This window comes from Thermobia domestica, chromosome 13, assembly GCF_964235325.1.
Source record: "Thermobia domestica chromosome 13, izTheDome1.hap1.1, whole genome shotgun sequence".
Classification (NCBI taxonomy): domain Eukaryota; kingdom Metazoa; phylum Arthropoda; class Insecta; order Zygentoma; family Lepismatidae; genus Thermobia; species Thermobia domestica.
In genome coordinates this window covers 219,966,797-219,992,459 of record NC_137466.1, presented here as the reverse complement: position 1 = coordinate 219,992,459, position 25,663 = coordinate 219,966,797, and the positions used below count along the sequence as shown (strand labels likewise).

At 37.3% G+C, this 25,663-nt stretch overlaps 1 protein-coding gene across 1 annotated transcript in view; it reads right to left on the bottom strand.

Moving 5' to 3' along the window:
* Positions 1-25,663, bottom strand: part of LOC145667977 (uncharacterized) — a 132,677-nt gene that overhangs the window by 56,298 nt on the left and 50,716 nt on the right. Inside the window, exons 6-9 of the mRNA XM_081735402.1 lie at positions 17,963-18,134; positions 16,007-16,185; positions 13,531-13,681; positions 6,477-6,609 (exon numbers count right to left, since the gene is read on the bottom strand). Of these exons, the coding sequence (XP_081591528.1) occupies positions 6,477-6,609; positions 13,531-13,681; positions 16,007-16,185; positions 17,963-18,134 (635 nt within the window). The remainder of the gene's footprint in view (positions 1-6,476; positions 6,610-13,530; positions 13,682-16,006; positions 16,186-17,962; positions 18,135-25,663) is intronic.

Genomic DNA, 25,663 nt, shown 5'->3' with positions numbered 1-25,663 from the left:
ATTATTATTAGTTTATTATTATTACTATTATTATTCCTGAAGATTTGATAGTTCAAGTATTGAAACATCCGAGTATTCAAATATCTGAATATAATAAAACTTCATCGCCGATCAATCGCCATAAAAAATCATCATAATCATCGCCGATCAATCGCCATAAAAAATCCTAAAGTAAAAAAATAAAAATAAAAAATGCGACGTGGATTCGCACAAGCACCTTGACCACTGAACCGCGATCACTACGCGGTAAACGATTCATCTTTAGTCTGGTTACGTTAGGTTTCTTTGTCTCCGCTTGCAAACTTGTATGTTATATTTCTTCGATTCAGAATGTCTTTCGTATTTCTTTCATGATGTCGGCAAAGTTTACATTAATAACTTGAGCTGTTCTTAAACCGTTGGTTTCCGCCATGATTCATATTAACCAAAATAAATTCATTTTTCCGAAGCGGAATTTTCACTTTCCGGATTTCGAATAATTATGGAATTCAGTTAAACTCCGGACCGGAATTTAGAAAATTCCGGAATTGAGAAAAACTCCGGATTTCGAAAAAGTCCGAATTTTTTCGAATTCCGGAATGTTAACGAAATCCAAACTTCTAAATTTCGGATTTTTCCGAATTCCGGAATTATTCCAAAATCGGAATTTTCCGAATTTCGGAATTTGTCCGGTTTTACTTTCGGGAGTCCGGAAAGTAAAAATTCCGGAATTGGCCATCCCTAGTTTATACACAATCTTTCAGAACAATAAGCAGGTAGCTGTCTACAAACAAACAAGTAATGCAAAGCATTTTGTATCCTGCAATACGTCAGGTATTAAAATCCGACAGGAGTTTCAGTATCTAACCAGAAATTGCATGTATCTAGCTACTGAAAGCTGAAGTATGAAGAATTGTATTGTGTCTTATCTTTTTCTGTCTTATACAACCCTGCAAACCACTGAATATCTAAACGGCTTTCGTTAAATCCAAGTTGTAGTACTCACAGTTTCATCCATTTGTGTTTATATGATCTTGTTACTAAAGCTTATTATATGATAACGTTAGTAGGTCTTTCTCTGCTCTCCCGTAAAGTTGTGATACGATCTCCTACATGATACAGAACGAATTATCAATTTAACCTAGTTGTTGTATTACTACACATCTGTTTCCGCCTCTGTCAACTCTGGTCGATCTCGTTGATCGCGACATATTTGCTTTTTTATACCCCTTTCTTCGTTTTCTGAACTAAACAGTAACTATTCTGAATTATACTACTGCGCATGCCTCGTAGATAAATATTTCTGATGTCAATAGTTTCCGTTTTGTCCAAGCAATGTTCTTTTTCTTATGACCCTTTTATTACATTATATGAAGAGCATGTAGGTCTAAATACCTCACGTATTACATAGAATGTAGGTTTAACTCTTCCAGCAAAGAAGGAACATGTGATCATAGTATACAGCCCACAGAAGTGATAGCTGGCAATACAGTGGTCGAAATCCCTAACGACACAGAGGGTGAGAGGTGTCCTACCCGCTGGTCTCGTGGCTAGCACGTGCGTCATTGGTGTAACTGTCCTCGATGTTTCTGTGTGCGTGTCTCTTCGTTATAAGTTAGAAGAAACAAAGTTAAACGAGTGAAGCAAGTAAAATTAGCAATAAGTAAGTTACTGAGACACGTTCGGTGAGTTAGTTAAAAAAAGTGGACAAAGCACTGGCTCATCGCGCAGTCCATGCGAGTTCGAATCTATCTCGGCTTGATTTTTTTATCAATTTGAGAGAAAGTATTGTTTCTTTTCGCAACAGGTAGTCACTCTTTTCGTATTTTTCGCTGTCCTTCACAGTTAAAGTAACTGGCTATTCTTATTATTTCTACGAATGATGGATCTTCTCTTTGGTGGTTTCATGTCAAACATGCACACGTAATGAAAAGACGATCTTAATAATAATAATAATAATAATAATAATAATAATAATAATAATAATAATAATAATAATAATATGAAATATTACTAGCTAACTCGTGTGTGTATTTCGACAATATAATTTTATAATATTATGTGGAAATAAGTAAGGCTGGCTGGCGCCCACCCCCCTAATTTTTTCGATGCGCCTTATGGGTCCACGGTGTCCAACGTTGGTCCGATTCCACTATCATCTCCTGTTCTCTCGATATGTTATCGATATTTTGCCTAAAGAGGGCTCTGACGTGGCCCCATGACTCCCCATGACATGACTCTTCGTTCATTTTGCATTGAAATAGCTTATTTTTCTGAGTACTATGAGTGCATACTGTCCAACACTGCTTCCATCACTATACAATTTTCCGCTCTCGATATAAATTGCTAATATTTTGTTTGTAAGGGAGATATGGCGTTACAATCATTACGTTTGAAGAAGAATTGAGGAATATATTGCCTTGCCACAAACAACACCTATTATTATTATTATTATTATTATTATTATTATTATTATTATTATTATTATTATTATTATTATTATTATTATTATTATTATTGTTTTACTTACCACTAATGTTGGCTACCTTTATTTGCAATGCAATGTGTTACTAAAAAGCAAATCAAATAACACTCCTTGCCATTCACGCTCCCGAACTCCAAATACATGATTTACAGTTCTCTGTGTTAGGGGAAAACACATTTATTATATTATTCTTTGAAATAACATTTCACAAGTTACTTCACTTTCAATGTGTAATTTCATATCGTCACTAAGAATCATCTTGTTCCGATAGGAAAATATCCCCCTCCTGCAAAAAAAAAAAAGCCTGACCGTAGCGAAAGGGCGTGAACCTTCTTTAGGCGATTAATCGGGTCCAATATTTCAATGAAAGAGGATATGCCCCTGCACACAAATATTCCAGTAAAAGAGGAAAAGTTATTCAAACTTTTTGAATACCTATTCATGGGCGAAATTTGGTTCCCTTGGAACTTTTTTAAGAGTTTGAAGGGCCGCCATTTTGAACATTTTCATCTGATTATTCAGGTTAACGAACTCATCAAGATATTGCAACAGTTAATGTTTGTGCCAAGTTTCGTCTCAATCCGCTGAAAATTAGGGTGGTTATGGCATTTTCAAATAGCGTTATATATATAACAGATAGATAGATAAATAGACATACAGAGGGAGAGAGAAAAAGTGTTTTGCTCCCTTCTCTCTTCTCGCACCTGTGCTGCGTCACAGGTAAACCGGGCCTCTTTGCAAAACGTATTGACCAGCCTAACCTAAACACTATCCTGTTATTTGTTAACGTAGAAGCATGGTCGAGAGGTGTAAGGCATGTAGAGATTGTATTTTTAATAACCATGAGTATGGGTTCGAACCCCTCCACTTCCATATATTTTTTACTTTTTGCAGCTACGTCGGAACGTTCAATTTTTATTCTTTACTAATTGCAAATGGCGTTTACATTCAAAATAAGAGGAATTTTGGTGGCATTTATTCGGATATTCTTCTCTTTCGAAATGAAGACAAGAATAAAAGCAATACGTAAAGACAAAAAGTATTATCAGTACTAAACATTACCAATAATAATTGCTACGAAAGACTAAATACGACCTCTTTAACCATCTCTCATGAGCTGTATGTATTATTAACAAAAATTTTTTTAGATGTCCTTGCCGGGGATTCGAACTGGCGTCCTTTGCAAATGTAAGCCAGCACCTTAACCACTACACCAAGATCATGGCGTGGTAAACGTTTAGTTGTCGGCATATTTGTTGTATTTGTGTTTTATGTTCCCACTTCTACAATTTTTACTATTTTTTTCGTTTAGCAGCTGTTTCTGGCTTTCACTTTGAGTGTCGTCCCTTATTTACACTATGCACTATTCGTATTCAGAGCTTGTGCCCCTCTGCAATGTCTTTATTCAGATTAAACTTTTCTTTTTGCCCTTCAGTAAACATTTGATTGATTTAATTCTCATACTCTCCACGGATGGAGCTCAGGAATGCCAGACTCGAAAAATAGGTTTACATTTACTTTTCTGACAGATAATACACTAAAAGCTACAGTACAGGGTGTCCCATAATTACGTATATGATGTTAAAAGAAACTAGCAATATAAGTTGAACATAAACACATTACTGTCATGCCTTTCCTTACAAGAATGTTAATCTTTGATTTCCATGATGCTCCTTCACTCTCTGTCTGAACTACCGATGCACCATCCAAATCCATCCATGCCTGCAAACGAAGAAGAACGTTGTCACAAGCAGTTTGAGAGACCCGTTTTGGTATCCTGTGGAACTCTTCTGTCATACCTTTCCTTACAAGAATTTTAATCTCTGTTTTCCATGATTCTCCTTCAGTCTCTGTCTGAACTACCGATGCACCATCCAAATCCATACATGCCTGCAAACGAAGAAGAACGTTGTCACAAGCAGTTTGACAGACCCGTTCTGGTATCCTGTGGAACTCTTCTGTCATACCTTTCCTTACAAGAATTTTAATCTCTGTTTTCCATGATTCTCCTTCAGTCTCTGTCTGAAGTACCGATGCACCATCCAAATCCATACATGCCTGCAAACGAAGAAGAACGTTGTCACAAGCAGTTTGACAGACCCGTTCTGGTATCCTGTGGAACTCTTCTGTCATACCTTTCCTTACAAGAATTTTAATCTCTGTTTTCCATGATTCTCCTTCAGTCTCTGTCTGAACTACCGATGCACCATCCAAATCCATACATGCCTGCAAACGAAGAAGAACGTTGTCACAAGCAGTTTGACAGACCGTTCTGGTATCCTGTGGAACTTCTGTCATACCTTTCCTTACAAGAATTTTAATCTCTGATTTCCATGATTCTCCTTCAGTCTCTGTCTGAACTACCGATGTACCATCCAAATCAATAGATGCCTGCAGACGAAGAACAACGTTGTCACAAGTAGTTTGACAGACCCGTTCTGGTATCCTGTGGAACTCTTCTGTCATACCTTTCCTTACAAGAATTTTAATCTCTGTTTTCCATGAATCTCCTTCAGTCTCTGTCTGAACTACCGATGCACCATCCAAATCCATCCATGCCTGCAGACGAAGAAGAACGGTGCTTGACAGACCCGTACTAGTATCCTGTGGAACTCTTCTGGGATAGCTCTTCCTGTAGTTCGGCCAAATTGCATATGCGATGTTGATACACTTTGTCCTTTAAAATACCCCATAAGAAAAAGTCTGGTGATCCCAAATCGAGAGTTCGAGCTGGCCACTCCACAGAAACACGTCAACTGATCCAGCGGTTCGTTCATCCTGTCTGGCATACACTAACGGTTCTAATCTCAATGGCTGTTATCTCCACTCTCAGGCTATGCTGTGTTGCCATATCGAAAGCTTATGTCCAGAATTACAAATACTACAGTCAGTAAAACATCATATACATAATTTTGAGACACCCTATACAGTATTAAAATTTTCCGACATACCGAGGTCACTGCTTAATATGTTTCAAAAAGCAAACGACATTGCCTTTTTATTGTTTGGGACAACAGTAATTCAGGTCGGTAGAAATATATAAATCACACTTAAAAACTTTCTTGCTTATTTCAAAAAGGGAAAAGTAAGTGCGAAACAGAAACTTCCTTCCAAATAATGTAATAAAGTTTACGGCAATCCTGTCCTACAAATCTTCATTTGTCAGTAAGCCGACATTTCTTCAGACGAACCATTTCTGAAACATATCTGGTAGTAGTAGTATTTAATTGAAAACTGAGCTGGAAACCTCATTGCCAAAAATTGAAGCTGAAAAAACTCGCAGACTAAATCTCTTTCCCCGTCTCTCTTGCACTACCTGGGAATTAAATGCAGACTTAATACTCAACATTTATAAAGTGTTCTTACGGCCAATATTGACTTTTGGTCACCTTGACTTTTCTTGTTAATCTGGACAATTGCTCAATGTGGGAGCTCGAGATCACCGACATACATATGTCAAGACGATGGTCAGAGTCTTTCCATACTAGCACCCATGGATTCCCTGGTGATAGCAGTACAACGCTGTAACTCAGTTATACTATAAGACATGCTGGCGTCTTTTACATACCCCACAAATATTGTTCGGACTCGGTCGATCTTAGCAAATGCCTTTGTACTTTGTATCTAACCCCAAAACAGCATATACCTTCTTCTGATTACTCGCCATCTTCTAACAAAGCCCCTGATCGAGTGTAATGATGGCTCCGCGGTACACAATAACTTTGAGAATTTCGCTATGTCTGAATACCTCTGCTTTTTTCTTACACGAATAATTTCTTCATAGTGCGTGCACAATTTTTTTCATTCTTTTGTGATGAGTAGTAAATATCGAAAGATTATGTTCTTGGGAAGCAGGATTGAAAAAATATTTGCTTAATTGAATGTACATCACGATGCATTGCAAACCTTTTCGTTTTAAAGTGGTAACAACCTGGAATGAAATAATTTAAATTTTTCTTCATTTCTCCATAAAATTGGAATAAGAGAAGAATAATATAGAAGCAACTGTTACCCTGTCCTTGCGAAATTAGTCCAAAGAGTGATTAGAATCTTCGCCATATGAACATCTGACTCCGTCGGAGGCACTTCTGGTCGAATAATATTGTTCTTGAACAGATAGAGAAGCTCATCAGCATGGCAAACGCCTGAAAATAATTTAATTTAGATTATTAAAAGGAATCTATTACACAACGTTCACATGATTTCACAAGTTAAACTTGTCAACGAAAGAGAACTTAATTTTATAAGCTAATGATGGAAATATTGTGTTAAAATTTGATGATGGAGCAAGAAGTTTGGAGCACAGCTTCGTCTGAATCTGACAAATGTGCAAATTAGGGATCACACAAAGATATAAAATGGAACTAATTTCATCAACTCTTCATACCTACAACTTCAAACATACATCATCATGATTATCATAGGTATTCTGCCATCAGTTGAACCATTTATTGCAAACTGAGAAACTTGCATACAGAGCGGTCTTCAGGTAACGTAACTCCCTCAGACAATTACTCACTTTAATACTCCCTTCAATCTCTCTTTATTTTTAATCCTAATACTGCCATGTCCATATAGTTTCCATTCCTTGTTTTAATTACACCCAATTTTGTATTTAGCATCTCCACTATTCCCAAGACTAGCTCATTCGTTTTTCATTCGATTGATTTTTTTTATTCCTCTCCAACAGTAAATGAGAATCCTTCTCAACTCTTCACACTTACAGGATAAACTTCTTTCCAATTCCCACGTTTGGTTTTATTTCACGTTCACACTTAACGTCTTCACTTTGTAGTATCACCTAGATACCGGAAACTACTCAACTACTTTATTTTCTCCCCTTTTCTTTCTTTCTTTGAAACAGACCGCATCTTTTGAATCACCATTGCTTTTCCCTGTCTATCGTGTAGTTTCATCCCATATTCTTTTCAGCTTTTTCTCAAGATTTTCAAACCGCATTGCAACGATAGTGAATATATCGATATACAGCCACGATCAAGGGAGGAGGACATGATCAAGGGAGGAGCTAAACCATAGTTTGCCGCTTTATCCAGTGTAAAGAAAGTAGGATTGAAGCTCATTTTATTCTTTTATCCAGTGTATACCTGAGCGTCAAGGGGGGGCTACAGCCATAGCCTCTATAGACCTCCCCTTGGATCCGCGAGAGAGAGAGAGGAGGGGGAAGGGAAGGTTATACATCAGCAGTGGATTTTGTTACAGGAGAGGCTTGAGGAACGGGTAAAAAAAAAACATTTGTGTTGTACTTGCAATGCGGAAAAATGATCACAAAGGGAGGGGCTTCAGCCCGATTATAACCCCCTAAATACGCCACTGTACATCAGTCAACCGTTCCAATATTATCAAACACAGCAACGAAACACATTTTGAGTAAAGGCAATTTTAGTAGCTATCAATATCCGAGACGAGACCGAGACTTTCTAGACTGACCTAAGTCTCGTCTTCATTTATAGAGGTCTATCTCGTTCTCGTCTCAATATATAAAAGTTCGTCTCGGTCTCGGTACCATCCCTATAATGCTAAATACACAGAAGAGGGAATTTCCCCCTCCCCTCCTTTTAAGTAATCAAAGAGTCTGAGCTATATAGACCTCACTTTTCAGGAAATGACATTTGGCCATCCAGGATAAAATATACTTTACAATGATTCATTTTTGAAATGTTCACCCATTGTTTAGAACCTCAGTCCAGGCCTAGCTGTTTCTCTTTGAGAATCTGATATGGGTCACTCGTGACTGAGTTTTAATGAGATGGTCAACTGTAGGAGACAAGGCAGAATGGGTAACTTTAAAGCTTCAACGTTTTGTCCAATTTCTGCTAACCCTTTCTCTCTGATTATCCAAATTTTAATCCTTTCGTCTCTTTATTTTCATTATCATAGCGTACGCCAATCCTTCTTTCTACTTTTAACGACAGTCTCTTTTGCTCCCAGTATGATCACATCTAATATCCTCTAATTGGCGGCACAAACTCCAATGACAGCACCAGTTGATCTAATTAAAAATACTGTCAAAACATTTTCTGTTTCAGATTCAGCAAATGAACAGACCGTATGCGTCTAACTCTTCAATCACCTGCTGAAATACACTTTCGTTTCGGGAGGCCCTTTTTTACGATCTCTTCTATAGAAGTTCTAAATATCACTGAGCAGAAGCAATATTTTTCTTGAACTCCTCTTCAATTGCACTCTGTCATTTACTCCCTTACTCTAAAGGGAATTTAGACCCGGGTTCGATTCCTGGCGGGAGCTCATGTGGTTTGGATTCGACGTTAATCAGCAGGTCCACGTCTCACATAGCCTCGCTGTTGAAAGGGACGCTAAATTAAAAATCAATCTAATGGGGATTTCCAAAACTTTAAAATTTATTTTATAATAATTTAAAAGAATAGAGTGCGAAATAAATAAATACAGTAGAACCCCTCTCGTCCGCCACTCCGGTTGATCCGACCGTGTTCGAGCCCAACTTGTCTCGATTTGTCGCTGACTCACGAGGCCCATTGTCGTCGCGGCCCATTGTTTACTTAGTGTTACCGCTTGTCCGCTTTAGTGCTCTGTCATCTCTTGTATCATTTCTTCCGTTGTGCATATGTACTTTTTAGTGCTTACTGTTCGTTGGTTTTACGACAGTGTTCTTCTGTGTTCGTTACAATACAGTGTTTTTTAAACATGTCAGGAGTGAAACATGAACACGGTACTCTTTCATTAAATGAAAAATTGGCAGTGCTACATAAACCGGACAAAGGGAAATCACTCGAAAAAAGTGGCAAGGAACTCAATGTAGTCCTTACGATAATAAAAGATTGGGGAAGGAATCGGAGACATTGAATCATATACAGTGACGATAGATGGTGAAAACGCTCTTAAGAATCGCAAAACACTGAAAAAGACTAAAGTTGAACTCCTTGACAATGTGTTTCTGCCAAGAAGGAAAGGAACCCCGATATCTGAGCCTATTATAAAAGAAAAGACAATAGCTTTGCACATGAAAACTAGAAAAAACAAGTGTGTTCGCAGGTAGTGAAGACTGGATTGACCGCTGGCGTCCAGCTTGTTTCAAATTACAGTTTAGTCTAGAATTTCATCTGCTAAACAAAAATCTATAACTGACTTCTTTCTAAGTATTTTTTACTATAGGCTTACCTAGTAAATACTGTATATAGTAAATACTGTTATTATTGCTCTTTACAATAATAATAATAATAACAGCTTTTGTGCGGTTTTTTGCAGTTTTTTTCGATAGAGAACAATACAGTTATTTTTGAGTTCAAAGACTGTTTATTTTACTGTAAATCTGTATTTTTTTCTGTATTTTCTGCTAATTCAACCTTTATTGCGCTCAGACCATACCTTCAGTCCCAAAAGTGACGGATTAGAGGGTTCTACTGTATGCGGAAATGACATAAGTGGTGCCCAAGGGTCTATCTGAAAATTAAGGAGTTCTCTAGATATAGAGCAAATTGGGTTTTCTTTTTATTATTTTAATTTGATGTCATTTTATAAAACTGCGAAACGAAATTAGTTTCACGTCCTTTGAGCTAAAGAGACGATTCATTATTGAAAATGAATAATGATTAAATTAAATTTTTGTAGTTCGTCATCGGGAATAGAACCCGAGTTCATGTGCACCACATACGCACGCGCCAGTCACTAGTCTAGTGGGGAGAGCTTACCTTTTCCTGTTTCAGTTCAGTTCAGTTAAGTTCAATTCATTTTCGCTCATTTTTGTGAGGTTGTTTATGTGGGCAAGGAATCCAATACGCCTGCTTTTTCGTCGCATCTTCTTCTTTTAAATTACGCAGTAATCGCTATTGCGATGAATCAGTTTTCAGGAATTCTTCTTCCCTAACTGTAGAGATATCCGTTGTCTGCAGTATTGTATAAAAATGTAATTAGGGAGTCTATGCTGGGTAAAGGCAGACTTCTATTGCAGAGACAGTTATGACGTGAACCAATACGATTTTGTTTTCCTTTTTTTCGAGAGAGAGAGAGAATTTTTTCCCTGATATCTCCAAATCTTGCAAAGTATTTGAAGAAATATTTTAGGGAACATTTTATATCAATGTTTTACATTTATTTCTGAGTTTAAATATTAAAACCGTATTTTACTGAAAATCTCCAGTGTTTGTTGCTGGTACGAATGTCCGAAAAGGGGATATATTGGGATATGCCTACTGGAAGAGACTGTTTATTGGACGCTAGAAAAGAAATACTTTGACTCCAAATTTCACCATTCTCCAGCGTATGAAGAAGTGAACGCTTTGACTCTTTAGTTAGCAAGCATTGATAGCATTACCATTAAAATATTAAGTTTGCTTTTATCAGTGGTGCCCACCCCCCCTTATGTCTATGACGCACCCCCCATTGTCTATCCGTAGGTGTTCTTCCATGAAAAAAAACTTCTTTTCGATTAATTCCCCCCCCCATCAAACGTATTTATATAGATTTTTAACCCCCCAAATATTTCAATGACGCAGTTTGCGTCATAGCCCCCCCCCTTGTGGGCACCCCTGCTTTTATGGTTGAACCATGTCTTCCTGATCATAACTTCCTAATTTTCAAAGTATTTTTGTACTTCGGTTACCAAATACAGGATTTTTATTTCAAAGCAACATCGCCATAAAATAGCTCTTGCATGTTGCTACTGAGAGCATTGCCCTATTATGGTCAAATATCATAAGAATATTTTCAGTAATTATCAGCAGTTTCGTTGAAATATCTTCCTATAGAGCAAGAAACCACAAATATAAAAATAAGGAAAGAACATTCGCGGAACGTAGGAGATAAAGCTTCTACAATACTAAATTTGACTGTCCCCTGTTGACTAAGATTAGAAATATCTAAACAAGCGACCTGTAAATCGTGTATATGAATATTGTAAGAAAGCAATAATGCCAATTAAATTATCACTGAAGTTATAATTCGTGCGGAGAACACAACAGAATGCGATGTAAAGGGTTAACTCAACATCCCACGAACTACATTCTGTAGGGTAACAAATGGGGGTCGATCATTACAGGGAAATTCAAACACAATAATTGAAAAAAAAAATATACAGTTCAACGAAACTAGAGAATTGGAAGAAAACTCATATATAGAATACCTCAAGTTGTTTGGCCTGGGATGGAACCATGAGTCTATGCACGATTCGTGAGGCTCTACCACTGAACCATATAAGAAGAGTAACAATTACAGAGGCTGATCCGTTTAGATCCAAACAAGTTACAGACTTATGTCAAAAGCGGGTTTCACAGAGAAACAAAACTATGTAGAGATGCGTGCTAGACAAGGACTGAGGCTATCTCGTCTCAAAAATGTGTCATAAAAGTGATGTAGGCTTCAAAAATCTGGCTGTTTCTATTGGAATAGCTCTGTCTCGTTTTGTGCGCAATCCTAGTATATCAGTTTCTCAAATACTGTGAAGCAGAGTCACTGTGTTGTAGTAGTCAAATACCATCGAGAAAAGTCGCTTTTGGGACGATACATCATGTTTCTTTAGCATGCAAACTGTACCATTTCCCGTATAGCACAATAGTGCCCGAACAATGTTTTTGTGATAATACGGTATGTTTAAACGTTATGGACGGCAACCTCCTTTACAATCTACATTACCAACAAAATCACATCTGAACAGAGTGTTAATGAAACTCATAAGATATGGCGGCTATGAAGATAGATTAGAACCAAATCATCGGTGATCCATGTGGTCAAATCATCGGTGCCCACAAGTGGAGTTGAGGTTGTTATTTTGTTTGGGAGAAGGACAATTTATCATTAACAGAATGGAACTTAAGTTACGCATAATGATGCTTTTAGGAAGAGTAGCTGTTGAGTAGAAACTACGGTAGTATGAGCAATATTTTAAAATAATTAATTATCATAGCAAACTATACAATCTGTTTTGATTGAAGGGACAAAATTATAGCAGGAGGCATAAAGTAGTTATAGGCTGATTCTGTTTTAAAAACAAGAGGGTACAGGCTACAGAATGAAGTAGTTTCCTGTGCATTTGACATTGTAACAAATCATTATATTTTTTCTAGGGGCAACCTGGGCAAGCATTTTCACACACTTTTGGGAGGGAGAATGGTAAGCTTGGGGGAGAATGGTAAGTGCTGGGTTGAAAGGGGTGGTCACCGCTGGCCAAATCAATATTCAGTTCTGGAATCCATCATAAGCTGAGAGTGCAAATTGTCCGCAAGGCCAAAGTCAAACATTAACACCACGGCATATCGCGGAGCGCAAGAGCAAGTGTAGAAGACTGTACAAGCGCCACCTACCTGGTGACCGCTATAAACTTGTTGTGATAGTAGACGAAGCACGTATGTTACTCAGTAGCTGTGGAAAAGTTTGGGTCATAACGTACAGAGGTATTCATGAAACACATCAATGTATGTTTCTGCTTCAAAGGAAAGAGCATTTCTCGAAAGCTTTTTGGTTCTGTACTAGCATTTACTATGGAGGGGAGCTCAAGATTCATAAGATCGAAAAAATGTCAAAATCAATGTTTCTTATTACCAAAAACATATCTTATCCCCAGTTTACGCAAATGAAATACAAGCATTGTACGGAGACGACACCTGCCGTCTGGAACAGCTCCAGGATAAAGCTTCAAGTCACATGCCCAAACTATCGCTGGTCTTCTATCGACGCGTACCAGTTGCATCTGGTATCCATGCTATTTCGTTGAAGGATATTCCCGTTAACAGTCCAGAAACTAGTACCATGGATTAGTATATTTCTGGACTTCTTAAACGGCGTGTTTCATCACATATGGTTCACACGATAAATGGATCTCTGGACAGTCTGCAAGGAGGAGTGCAATTATAACAGATACAAGAAAGCCTGATGTCATGCAATGGTCACCACAAGACGCATGATCGATGGTGGGAGGATGGAATATATTAGGTAAACAACTATTTCAGTTTGTTGAGATGGAAACAGATCAACCTCTGTATAAGGTGTCAGTACCGATGATTATGGAGTTTTTTCATACCTGAAATATTAAAATTCAAGAGAGATTTAAATACTATTCTTGAGAATGCTCTCACCATAGTCTCTGGTTGCGTCTCCGAAGAGGGCGCTGAAGCTCCTGGATCCTCGATAGGAAAGGAGGTAATAGAAGACAGGTGCTCGTCCGTCGACGGCGTGGAGGGTCACTGCTTGGTCAGCTCCCGTCAGAAACCAGCCGTCAGTGTACAGCTATATATAAAAAAAGAAAAAAACAGCCAAAGTAAAAACCCATCTAATCCTACTAATATTTATCCAAACACGGTAAATTTAGCATATATATTTTAGTGTCTAAAACAAGCATTACATATTTATTGTCTTAGACCACTTAACTAGAATAACGCAATTTTTTAACTACACAAAACATCTTTCTAATGATATTGCATTAAAATAACCAACATTCAGATTGCGAATAAAACTAGTTTCGCTGTTTACAAGATTATTTTCATTTTTATGCTAATAAGACTACTTTCAAAAATTTTAACTCTTATTGGATATTTCGTAAATTATGGAATGTCTCAGGAAATACGCTGGCATTACTTCTCAAACCACTTTGACATAAGCTGCACGGTTAGCATTGAATAGATCATAATTACGTATTTCTTATTGAGAAAAACATTTTGAACCTTCTGCATAAGACCCTCTGTGTTGAGTTCGAGATTACACAAAAAAATCTTCCTACTTTTTAAATATTTTCAGAATCCAAGATAATATAGCTGTTCTCGTTCGGGAATCTCTTCCTCATGCAGAAGTGTTTTCTTTGTCTTTTTGAGGCACTTTGTGCTTGTCAAAAAAGGTGCGAAAGAAGGATACTTGTGTCCATTGTTTGATTAATTAATTGGAGGCTATTTGTCCCCGTCACGAAAATACACATATCGTTCATAATAAGGCTAGAATAATAAAAAAAACAATTAATAAAACAATTAAGAGATAAAAACAAAAGCCTCAGAAAATGTTAACGAATAAAAGCGAGAATACGATCGCTGAAAACAGGTTGCCCCCTCCCCTCCCCAAATTTAGTAATATCGTTAGACAGTCGTAATACTCTCTAGGGTTTCCGTAACCTGAGCATTCTACACGAATGTGCTGAATAATAAATGGTGCAATATTGTCTTTACAAAACGAATGGTTAATATAATTCTCTAAATAGGAATGTATGAAATCAGAGTGTCCGATCACAAGTGCCCCACGCGACTACGTTTGCCAATTGACCAAAATAGGGTTAATAGAATGGAACTTTTTCTCGCTGACATGGTTGCCAGTAGGAGTGCATACTTTGGGCAAAATACTTACAGAGATCAGATCACAGGAGACAGCTGATCGGGAGCAACTCGTACGCGGTTTGCTGCTGTGTCGGAAGCTTGACATCCAGACACGCAACAGACAATGATGATGCACCCTTGTTGTGGTTGATGGCATGAGCGCGTGTTTGCTAAAGACATTTGCAAGCTGGTGCAGATAAGCAAACAAATAGCAAAAGCTGAAGACATGGTTGAGAATAAGCTTAATTGCTGTTACTCCAGCACTAAATATGTCTGAACTGAACACATGATATATACACTAAATTCTGAACTGCCATGGTCCGTGACGAAGGCATAGACAGCAAAATTCTGACCTTTGGAGCGTCCTTTCACAACGAATTAAAATCGGATACTATTCGTGCAACTGCAAACGTGCTGTATTTTTGAGAACACGTTATGTGGTGTGTGACGCAAACCGAAGGTCAAGCCTTGTCGGAGTCAACGTCCATGGTGGGAAGGAACATACTGAAGCAACAAAAGTACAGATTACAGTTTCTAAATCAAAACCTAAAATTAATTTTTATAAAATAACCTTTTCCAACCTTTGCAAAAATTAATTTTCTTTTTCCCAGAAATCAATTCAGTTAGCAAGCACTAAATACAAGTGTAGCATATATTATATTTATAAACCATGTTATGTGCCTTGATTTGCAGTTAGTAACTGACTTTTCGTCGGAAAAATATTTTATAACAAGGCGTTCTGTTTTATGTTGCAATCCGCCGCTTCGTCAACCAGCTCAATTGCTATCGTAGCCTCTCTCAAAGAAATAAAATTGCAACTGGAAACGCGAGTTCGAAACGATTTAATAAATGATGGGATGTTCTTTCTGGAGAACGCACGCTTGAAATCAAGTTCGGTCAACATATTCTTTGATATTACTTTTGCAATCACTAATTGCAAACCATGAGGACCAATATCCTACATAAGATCTAGCAATTGTTAGAGAGCCTCGTGCAAGGAACAAGGTAGGAGATGTGAAATTATTTCACGGTTTAAGTTCGCTGAACCTCAAGAACTGCTTGAATAACATACATTTTTTCATAACTTTGCACTTATCGCATGTCCCTTAAGTCATAGCTCTATGTTTACAACTGTATAGTAATTAGCTAAGTTTTCAGGAACATTGCAAAAAGACCATTTTGAAAAGATTTTCTTTGCTAATCTGAGGATGAAAAGTTTAAGCAAATGAAATCTCCAACTCCGTTGATTACTTACATCAACCACTTTCTGAATGGCGTTGTAATCGATTGGTTCTTCACCGAAGTAGAACTCCCGGAGTCTTTGAGTGACCACGTCCACCTGCGGAGACGTTTCTCTGTAGAACAGGGAGATTGGAGCGATTCGGCTGAAGTCTGCATTCAGCTCCTCCACCAGCAGAGGGTTGTCGAAAACAGCTGCAACGAAATAACACCAATTACACAATTCTCACAAACACTATTAAACTAAAGCGCTACTCAACAATTGTAGTTGTTAGTTTAACAGGTTTCTACTCTTATAAAGCAAATAATTTCTTCTCAGGAACTAGAGTTATACTTGTAAAGCGCTGATTGGTCCTTGAAGCGAAATGAAATTTAATTCATTATGAGTAAAAGGAAAACTCCCAGACGGATAGTTATATCTGTTATGAAATACTTTATTAATGTTGCTAAATTCCATGACTGAACAACTGTGGTGCGTATAATCACACACACAGATTTATGCTGCACAAAAGTGAATAGAACAATAACTACAACATAACAAAATGAAGTGCACAGTAATTACAGACTGTTCACAACATAAAAACACATTTTTCTTTCACTTGTCTGCTGTGCGAATTATTTCTTCCTAAGTGTCTACTATCGATGTGGTATTTAAATTGTATGTAATGCTAAGAAATCGAATGGCTATCATGGTAACGGCAGCCGTTTGTGGACGATGAGGTGGAAGATGATTTCCGAGTTCTCCTTAAGTATGTACGCAGGATCTTGGTGGCAGTAAAGGAGAATTTCCACTACTTACGTTAGATCCACGTGTTTCATTAGCAGAAAAACTGGAACATATTCTTCAAAATTTCCACTGCCATCAAAGTCGTTTATCATCGAATACGATACGAATATTCAGTCAGATGACATCTTCATATGAGTCATCACTACTAGTAAGAGCAAAATCAACAAAGGCTTGTTTCTTGAAAATGCATCGTCCATTTATAACTCTATTTTCTAAGGGAAAGACTTCCACAAATTGTGCACATACGAACGAAAACTGGTTGCCACAGGACAGTGTGGTATTACTACTTGACCAGCTTAAATGTAATCTGTAAGTGTTCAGATTGTACGTAACTTCTGTTGACTCCCTTTTGTACTCGAAAGCCTTATATATCTAAAGGCAAGAATACATTAAAAAAAAAAAAAAAACAGATTGACTTATATCTGAAAGCAGGTAGAAAGAAAAAAATCTCCAATAGTTTTTTTTTTTTTTTTTTTTTTTTGGGAGCCTCTGTTGTATATGATTGACGAGCGTAATGATCTACGGAGCAAGTAGTGATGTTGTCCCTGCTTTCGTGTGTTTCCGCAGCTTAGGAAAGAAATATACTACAAGATGTCTCCATGGATGCAACTATTTTTTTATTAGCATAAAGCAACTGTCACTTTTACATGTTAAAAGAAATTACCTTCAGAACAGATAGACTGAGTTTCTGAAAAGTACGCTTATTTTTTCAAGTATAACAACTTAAAACATGCTACCATGATAGGAAAACTTCCTAACGTGATGGTGGAAGCAGTCCTTAGATATAATAATCATTCCTTCTTCATTTTTCGCTTTTTTTTTTTTTCAAAATACTGAGAAACTAAAGAACGATATTAATCTTCCTCTGCATAATTCTGCAGAAAGTACAAAATGCTACTCACTAAACTAGTCAATGTTCTTTCCTAGTTCATCACCCAAGCCTAGCACAACATGATTCATTTGACAACTATTTTCCCAGACTGAAAACTATTTTGGCAGTAACAAGCCAATTCGAATGTGTTCTTTTTCTGAAATGAAAGAACAGGTCATGTAATCAGCTCGGCTGCTGGCCACACTTCCTTTTGTGGAGGGGTAGTCGCAATTCAGTGAGCATTCAGTGTATAAAGAGTAGCTAGATTCACTATATGATAGGCAATATTTCAACAGCATTAGCATATGACTCACCTGTGGCTTTGAGAGCCCCCTCTCCACTGGTGATTCCTGTTATCCAGGGTACAGCATGGAACTTTCCTTGTCTTAGTAGTTCCAGAGGTTGTCCAGGGAGAAACGCTTCTTCTGTCGGAATTCCTTTCTCCACACAAGGCTTGAAAGGGATCATAGGGTCCATGTCCCACTCCTGAAGAAGAAATAAAAAATTATTGTATGATGAATTTTTACAGGTTAAAACTTGAACTAAACAACTCAATAAAAAACTTAAGTGAATTTGATAACTAACAGAGAACATTACCTAAAACGGTCACTGATGTCTCTTATACCAACGAACTTGAATTAATTAATTTCGAAAAAAAAAATCATTTTAACAAGTAGAGTGGACGCAACTGTAAGGCGAATCTGTGTAACTATTACCGTTATCACAAGAGAAACACTGATGAATCCAATGTAGTGCCGCACAGTAAAAGTTATGGATTAGTGTTGGCAACAAGCAACAAACGTTTCAGCTTTTGTCTATTTCCTCAAAGGAACGGCTCATATTTTGCTTGAAACAAGTTCTTCCGCTCTGCTCGATTGATTATCTCAGAAAGTAAATAATTATAGTTAAACAAAAACTAAAATTTTGTGCTGTATCTGACTAAAGGTCTCGTATACTTTCGTCTCGCTAGTGTCAAAATAAATGCTTGATCAATGTATATTTCAATTTTTAGAATTACAAAAGTCTAGTTTTTGTCGGTTACTTGGAAAACATTTCATTCACAAGTAAGGTTTCCCAGGTGATACACGCCGATTTTAATCAAACTTCACAGGTTTGTAGAACAGCAAAAAATAAACGACACGTATTTTTTCATAGCGGCCCATATGTATATTTAGGCGGTATAATAGGGCTGTCAAATTGGGACAACAAAGCATACTTTAGGTAATAGCGCGAAAACGAGAAGAGATAGCCAACTGTTGTAAACGAGCAAGTTGTCATGACACGATAAGCATTTCAATAACACAAAGCGCTTCCACGGAGATAACCCACAACATCCGCAAATGGACCAATCAGGGATGAAAAACAGTCACAGAGCTTTATCTATTACGCGGAATCCAAATAACGTAGGTAAGAATAAAGAATGATAAAAAATAAGTGATACGTGTTTTTTCGTTTTTGCAAGATGAGACAAAAAACGTAAATAGATGCATCGTTATCTCAATGTCGAAAGATTGGAAAACTGGGAATATGAAGATGTGAACGCCTGTATGAGAGGCAACCTGTCAATCAGTGTTGTAAAACTGGTTGCAGGTGACAGGTAGAATCCTGCTCGAGAGAGAAATACCAAACCTGGTCTTGTTGTTCAATGGTTTATATGTTATATCTATTAGTAGTTAGTGATTGCGAACAGTTCAATGCTCATAATCAGTAACTCAAAAGCCGCCCAGCAGTAAACGAAATCAAGCCTTTCCTGTAAGAATCGGCCGTATAGGGTAGTAATACAAACATTGATATTGTTTTGCAACAAGCCCGTTGTAGGGATAAATACGCCCTTTGCGGGATACTAAACAACATGTTGAACACAATTGAACAGGTTGACAAAAATAGACAATTCATAGTCACATGCATATGAGCATGCATTTAAACCAAAACACATGAATATGTTACACAAGCACTATTTTCGGTAACATGCTGTATGTTGAACCATAGCCGGCTGCTATTTAACAGAATGTAGCGTAATGTCGAATATTGTATGGAACGAATATAAGCAATTGTAGTTAATATTCGTCATACAAATGATTCTTATTGAAATCGGACATGAGCCTAATAGAACTTCCGGTCACCAACATGTGGAAGGTACGCAGGCTGAAACCATAATTTGATTATTTCTTTGGTTACTTTGCCGGATGTCGATGCACAAATCAGCAAGATTTCTGGTCGAAGCATTTTCTGTTGTACCAGTGGCCCGAACTTTCTCTGAGGTTCTTTCTAGACGATGAGCATAGGCGACAGTAGCTTTCCATTGGCAGATACGATTGGCTGTATCGTGTAACTGTGTGTCGTCGCAGACAGAGACTGAACATTTGCGTAGACCTGTTTCTCTCCACGCATTGCCAGACATCTACCCGAATGAAATTCCAAATTGAATCCACTCTGATCTGTATTATACACATTCTCCGCGCCATGAGAATTTATACATGAGCGAAAACTTTGCACGAACCTATTAGCATTATCATGTATATCTTTGGATTGTTCTGCACTATTGTACGTGACATAATTTGTAATTTTCCGTGATATGATGTGATGACGCCTTTTAAACTGTCATAGTCATTTCTTTGACGCTTTAAGCCCGTCGAATCCCACTGTTTGACTAGCTTCTATAGCCCAACGTCGTAAGTCTGTGTCATGAATTATAAGATTTTTGCATTTAGCAGTATGAAATTTCTCATATACGATTGCATCAATATGCGTCCCTTTTTCATAATTTGTTCCACCGTCATGCAACTGTCTTTCCCATTTATAGAGATCTTTCCTACTTTTGACGAACTTGAACCTATGTTTCACAGTTTGAAACGACAGACGCCTCTTCTTTCCACTTTTCCAAAACTGAACTGCCTTCACTTTATATTCTGTGTCTACAGCTTCGCTGGTGCTCCCTTTCTCCGCAATACCGACGTTGTATTGTGATAATCCTTCGTCTTCGTTGCTTTCTGTGATCTTCACTCGCGAGTGAAGAAGCGACTTCATGTACATCATTATCAATAAATACCAGATCATCTTTAACGTCTACTTCGGTATTACAACCTTTCCAGAAACTTTCCAGGACATCAACAAGTATATCCTTTATTTCCATTTCATATTTTGTTTTTACAGTGTTAACACGTTTTGTTTCTTTGTGTGTGTCCATTAACATATCCAGCACATTGTGTGGATTTACATACATCATTTTCACAACACTGCAAACAATAGCATACCATTTACACACACCTCATGCTGACTACTTCACAACACACGGGTTCATATGTTCAGGACTTCTACCGGTATCTTTACATGGCATATACACACAAACACACGTATATCCACGTATAGGATGCACAAACGTTCGCCATCAACCGGCCGTCTATTAGTTTCAAAACACAACTGTGCCCCCACTTCCACACTGTAGGGCTTCCGTGTTTGACGTAGACATACACTCGCAGGTAATACCCAGTTTTCGCCGCATTTCTGGTTCTGCTTCTTTACACTACAATGTCCTTGAGCCAATGTCTCTCTTCTGGCGTGTCTGCAACCAGTTCTACACCACTGATTGACGGGTTGCCTCTCATACAGGCGTTCACATCTTCATATTCCCAGTTCTCCAATCTTTCGACATTGAGATAACGATGCATATATTTACGTTTTTTGTCTCATCTTGCAAAAACGAAAAAACACGTATCACTTATTTTTTATCATTCTTTATTCTTACCTACGTTATTTGGATTCCGCGTAATAGATAAAGCTCTGTGACTGTTTTTCATCCCTGATTGGTCCATTTGCGGATGTTGTGGATTATCCCCGTGGAAGCGCTATGTGTTATTGAAATGTTTATCGTGTCATGACAACTTGCTCGTTTACAACAGTTGGCTATCTCTTCTCGTTTTCGCGCTATTAACTAAAGTATGCTTTATTGTCCCAATTTGACAGCCCTATTATACCGCCTAAATATGCATATGGGCCGCTATAAAAAATACGTGTCGCTTATTTTTTGCTGTTCTACAAACCTGTGAAGTTTGATTAAAATCGGCGTGTATCACCTGGGAAACCTTACTTGTCAGTTCAACAAGATTTATACTATCTACTGGTATGTATCATCTTTGGACAATATTTCTTCTGTTAAACGCTAATTACATATATAATATCTCTTCATTAACACTGGAAGTGGTACATCTCCCTATGTCAATAACTTAGAAGTCTATTATAGTTTCACCGAAGCTCGTTTGCACATTTTTTTTTTTTTTTTTTTTTTTTTTTTGCAAATAAGTCAATAAGAAAGAAAAATATTATATTTTGATATTAGGCCATGTAATATCCACAAAATACAATTAAATGGGCCAATCATTATTGTCAGCTCTTATAGGCTGTATAGTGGAAAACTTGAGGGTTCAACGGCCATGACCTGATGAATTGCATACCCAAATTTTCTGCATGCACTAACGAAAGATCTGCAAAGAGGTGCTAACTTATTTAAATCAATCTGCAGTTTGTCTTTTGAATGTTATTTATTGGCTTATCAAATTGTCCACTAATACTTAAGAATATGAGACGATTAACTACTTCGTTTGTGATTTCAGGTTTCTTTTCGTTTAAATTTATTTTTACAGTATTCTTCCCCGTTTAATTTTTCAAGGTCGTATGTCTACTATTTTCTAAATTTTACTACTTAGGAATGTTAGTTTTCTTCATTTTAAAATTTTTACAATTTAGGAACAACATGGCGACGCTTTTAAACTGATCCAAAAGCCATTGTTTAAAGATCAAAATATCTTTAAGTTAAAACCATCTTTCGTTTCGTCTTTGAATTCAAGATTTTTTTTTTTTTTTTTTTTTTTTGTTTGCTCATTTGGTCGAATTGACAATGGTTGGATATGGCAAATTTATCACTGAAGTATAAATTCAGATAAAATAACCGCACGCATCTTCGAAATTTCGATTTTAACTTCATTTCTACACGTAAGAGGCATGGTAACATTTTCCCCATTCTATGTCCCTTTTCTTTCATAAACTAGAAAACGAATTCTGACCACAGCATACTCTATTTAATAAATAATATGGTTATTATATGAAACGATAATATTTATTAAATTCTATATGCTTTAGTCATAATTCTTTTTTTTTTTTTTTTTTTTTTTTACTTTTTCTTTCGTTTGAAATCCTTTTCGTGTTGTCAGAATTTCATTGGTCCCTCTTTCGATATTTACCTTCTTGATTGGTCAAATAATCCAAATTAACTTTCTTAGCAAATCTTAGGGTACAATTCCTTGTAATTAAACAGGTCGTGAACCTCCTTCGACCGAGGAGAAGCCAGCCAAGCTAATGTCCTTTTTCAGCTTCTTCAAGGATTCGAGTGTTTGCTTCTATGCTAGTCAGAACAGGGTCATCAACGAAGAATAAAATTTAGTAAAAATAATTTTAAAAGAAGATGAATTTTGAGCTGTTATTTCGAGAATATTTAAACTTAATAATAGTTTAAAGCAATTTTCCAAGCAGTGACGTATTTGTTTACCGTAAAACCATAAACTGTTTCGAATTTTTGTGAAATTAGTGGTTGCCGTCAGCTTCAGACTTGGTTCAGCCATTTTGAAAAGATAGGACCTAGTAACTTTACTATTGTTTGGAAGATCATCTATAAATACCAGAACTGACCAAAACATCTTATTGAAGTTCTGGAAAAGGCACACATATCAAAAACATCCTGAAGCTAATCAGTTCTACACACAGAAAAAGAGAGAGAGAAGACTTTTTCGATCTGCTATCAATGAGTTGAGTTGAGTTGATTTTGAGTTTAACGTCCCTTTCAGCAACAAGAGTTCAGCAACAGCTGTCAGACGAGACATACTGACTAACACTGGAATCTGAACCACATGAGCTCCCACCGGGAATCGAACCCGGGTCTCCCACGCCAAAGGCGTGTACGATAACCGCTTAGCCATGAATGAGCTTTGATCTGCTATCAATATTGAAGCGGGATATCCGTGGTTCGATCCCAGCTACACAGAGAGATCGTCATTCCAGGAGGAACATCTGCAATTCCCAGACCAAAGTTGTGCAGAAGTACACTGCTCGGGAAGACTGTATATATCTCTTGAAATATATTACCATTTTGAAAAAGAATAATATCAGATCAGATTTGGAGACAGGCAGGTAAGAAACATCATGACTTCGAACCGGTATCAGTGCAGTAGACTGTAGGTAAAGTTTTTATTATAAAGCGATATCACCGACCTAAAGCTCAGTTTTTTTTTTTTTTTTTGGATTTAAAAGGGATATTGGGAAAAATGGACTTAATTTCGAACTTTATTAGCCAAGCCTCGTATATTCTCTAACATTCTAGAAACTCTTCTCTCATCGCTTTGGTATGTCTTTTCGTCTGTGTTGGTGAGTCTCAGCCCGATTTCATGGCTATATATGGACATACGATGTGGAGACAACGACTCCCTTTGTGAACACTTTTCTGAGTCCAGAAAACGGGACATTTGCAATAACACCTACATGTTGTTATCGCCCATCGCTCGCTGGTCCATTCGAAGCATCCGCATCTTTTAAGCCAAAGAGCTTGAATTCAACACTATACGTCATAAGCGGGGAGCTCCAGCCTCAAGTTCTTATACACAATAGCTAACTGGACAAAGCCTCAGTGCTCCGGCACCCTTGTGAGGGCTACCTCCACGTCGCTGTTTGCTCCTGTGCTCGTCGCATTTTATCGAAAGCAGCGTTCATGCTGCCTACAATCATAGCGTTACTATATATTTACGTGCATATAAACATTTTCTTTTAATACGCCGAATGTGAAAACAGAATTAATGGGTTTTTGTATGTGTTAAAAAGGGATAGTTCGTATTTTATCGCAGTAATCTTAACGATAAGTGGACTTGTGTTATAAAACGTCTCAATAACCCCATGGACTAGGGATTACCGTGTGGCGCCAGCTTGGGATACTCATCACGGAAGCAGCAGTTGGGACCTAACCCCAGGACAGTAATAGAACAGCATTATTGGCTAGCCGAAGAATGACGTGAGTTGTTTAGTTTGCATGTCAAGCCACCTATTTCGTTGATACAATAAGCAACAGGTTGTTAATTCATTTGTTTTCTTGGTTGATGTGCATGTAACATGTATGTTTATTAAGTGATATTATACATTCATTATTTGAATCTTAGTTTTATAATTTGTTGTAAATTTATTGCATAATTTCATCACACACAGTTCAGTATAATGTCTTTTACGTTGCCTGCATCCGAGTCACCTGCGTTCCCGGCCACAGCATGACAAAGATGCTGGCATGGGTATGGACCATGTCCGTTGTGAAGTAGCTGGGAAAAGAAAAGGAAAAGAGGCGAAATAAGAGACTAAAAGTTGTTCCGAACCACAACGTACATGACGGTAACAGCCATTTTTTTTTCGAAAGTGAACCCTGTGTTCATTTCAACAGTGATGAAATGCGATTTTGTAACACGATGGTTAAAATCATTCCCATGTTTTGAAAGAGGTCAATTTTGAAAACCTATCGATAGTTGGTATATAGTCCCTCAGAGGTCGTCCTCAAACGTCCTATTTTACCTCCCGAAAATTTATTTCTATATTACTGTTTAGAATAGCACAAAACCAAAATTCTTTTCCTGTTCGTGTTTGCACTGCTCATTTTATTTATATCTAACATTTTCTCCCGTTTGAAACTTTTATTTCCCATAGAACTCTAAACTTATGCAGCGGTAAATTTATACTTAAATTCTATGATTTGTATTTTTAATTTCCTTCTTAAATATTTCGTCTTAAACGGTATTTTGGATATAACTGGTTCAAAATTTCCTCGAAACAATCTGTATTCTCTACCGTTTTAATTCTGTAGTAAGTATTTAGTACTAACATTAAAAGTCAGTGAAATACCAGAAACATTCTTTACTCTTCGAGCAAAATTGCTTCATCTTTCCATCGGAAAATTTACCAAAAAATCTTGGTACAGAGAAATTATTAGATAT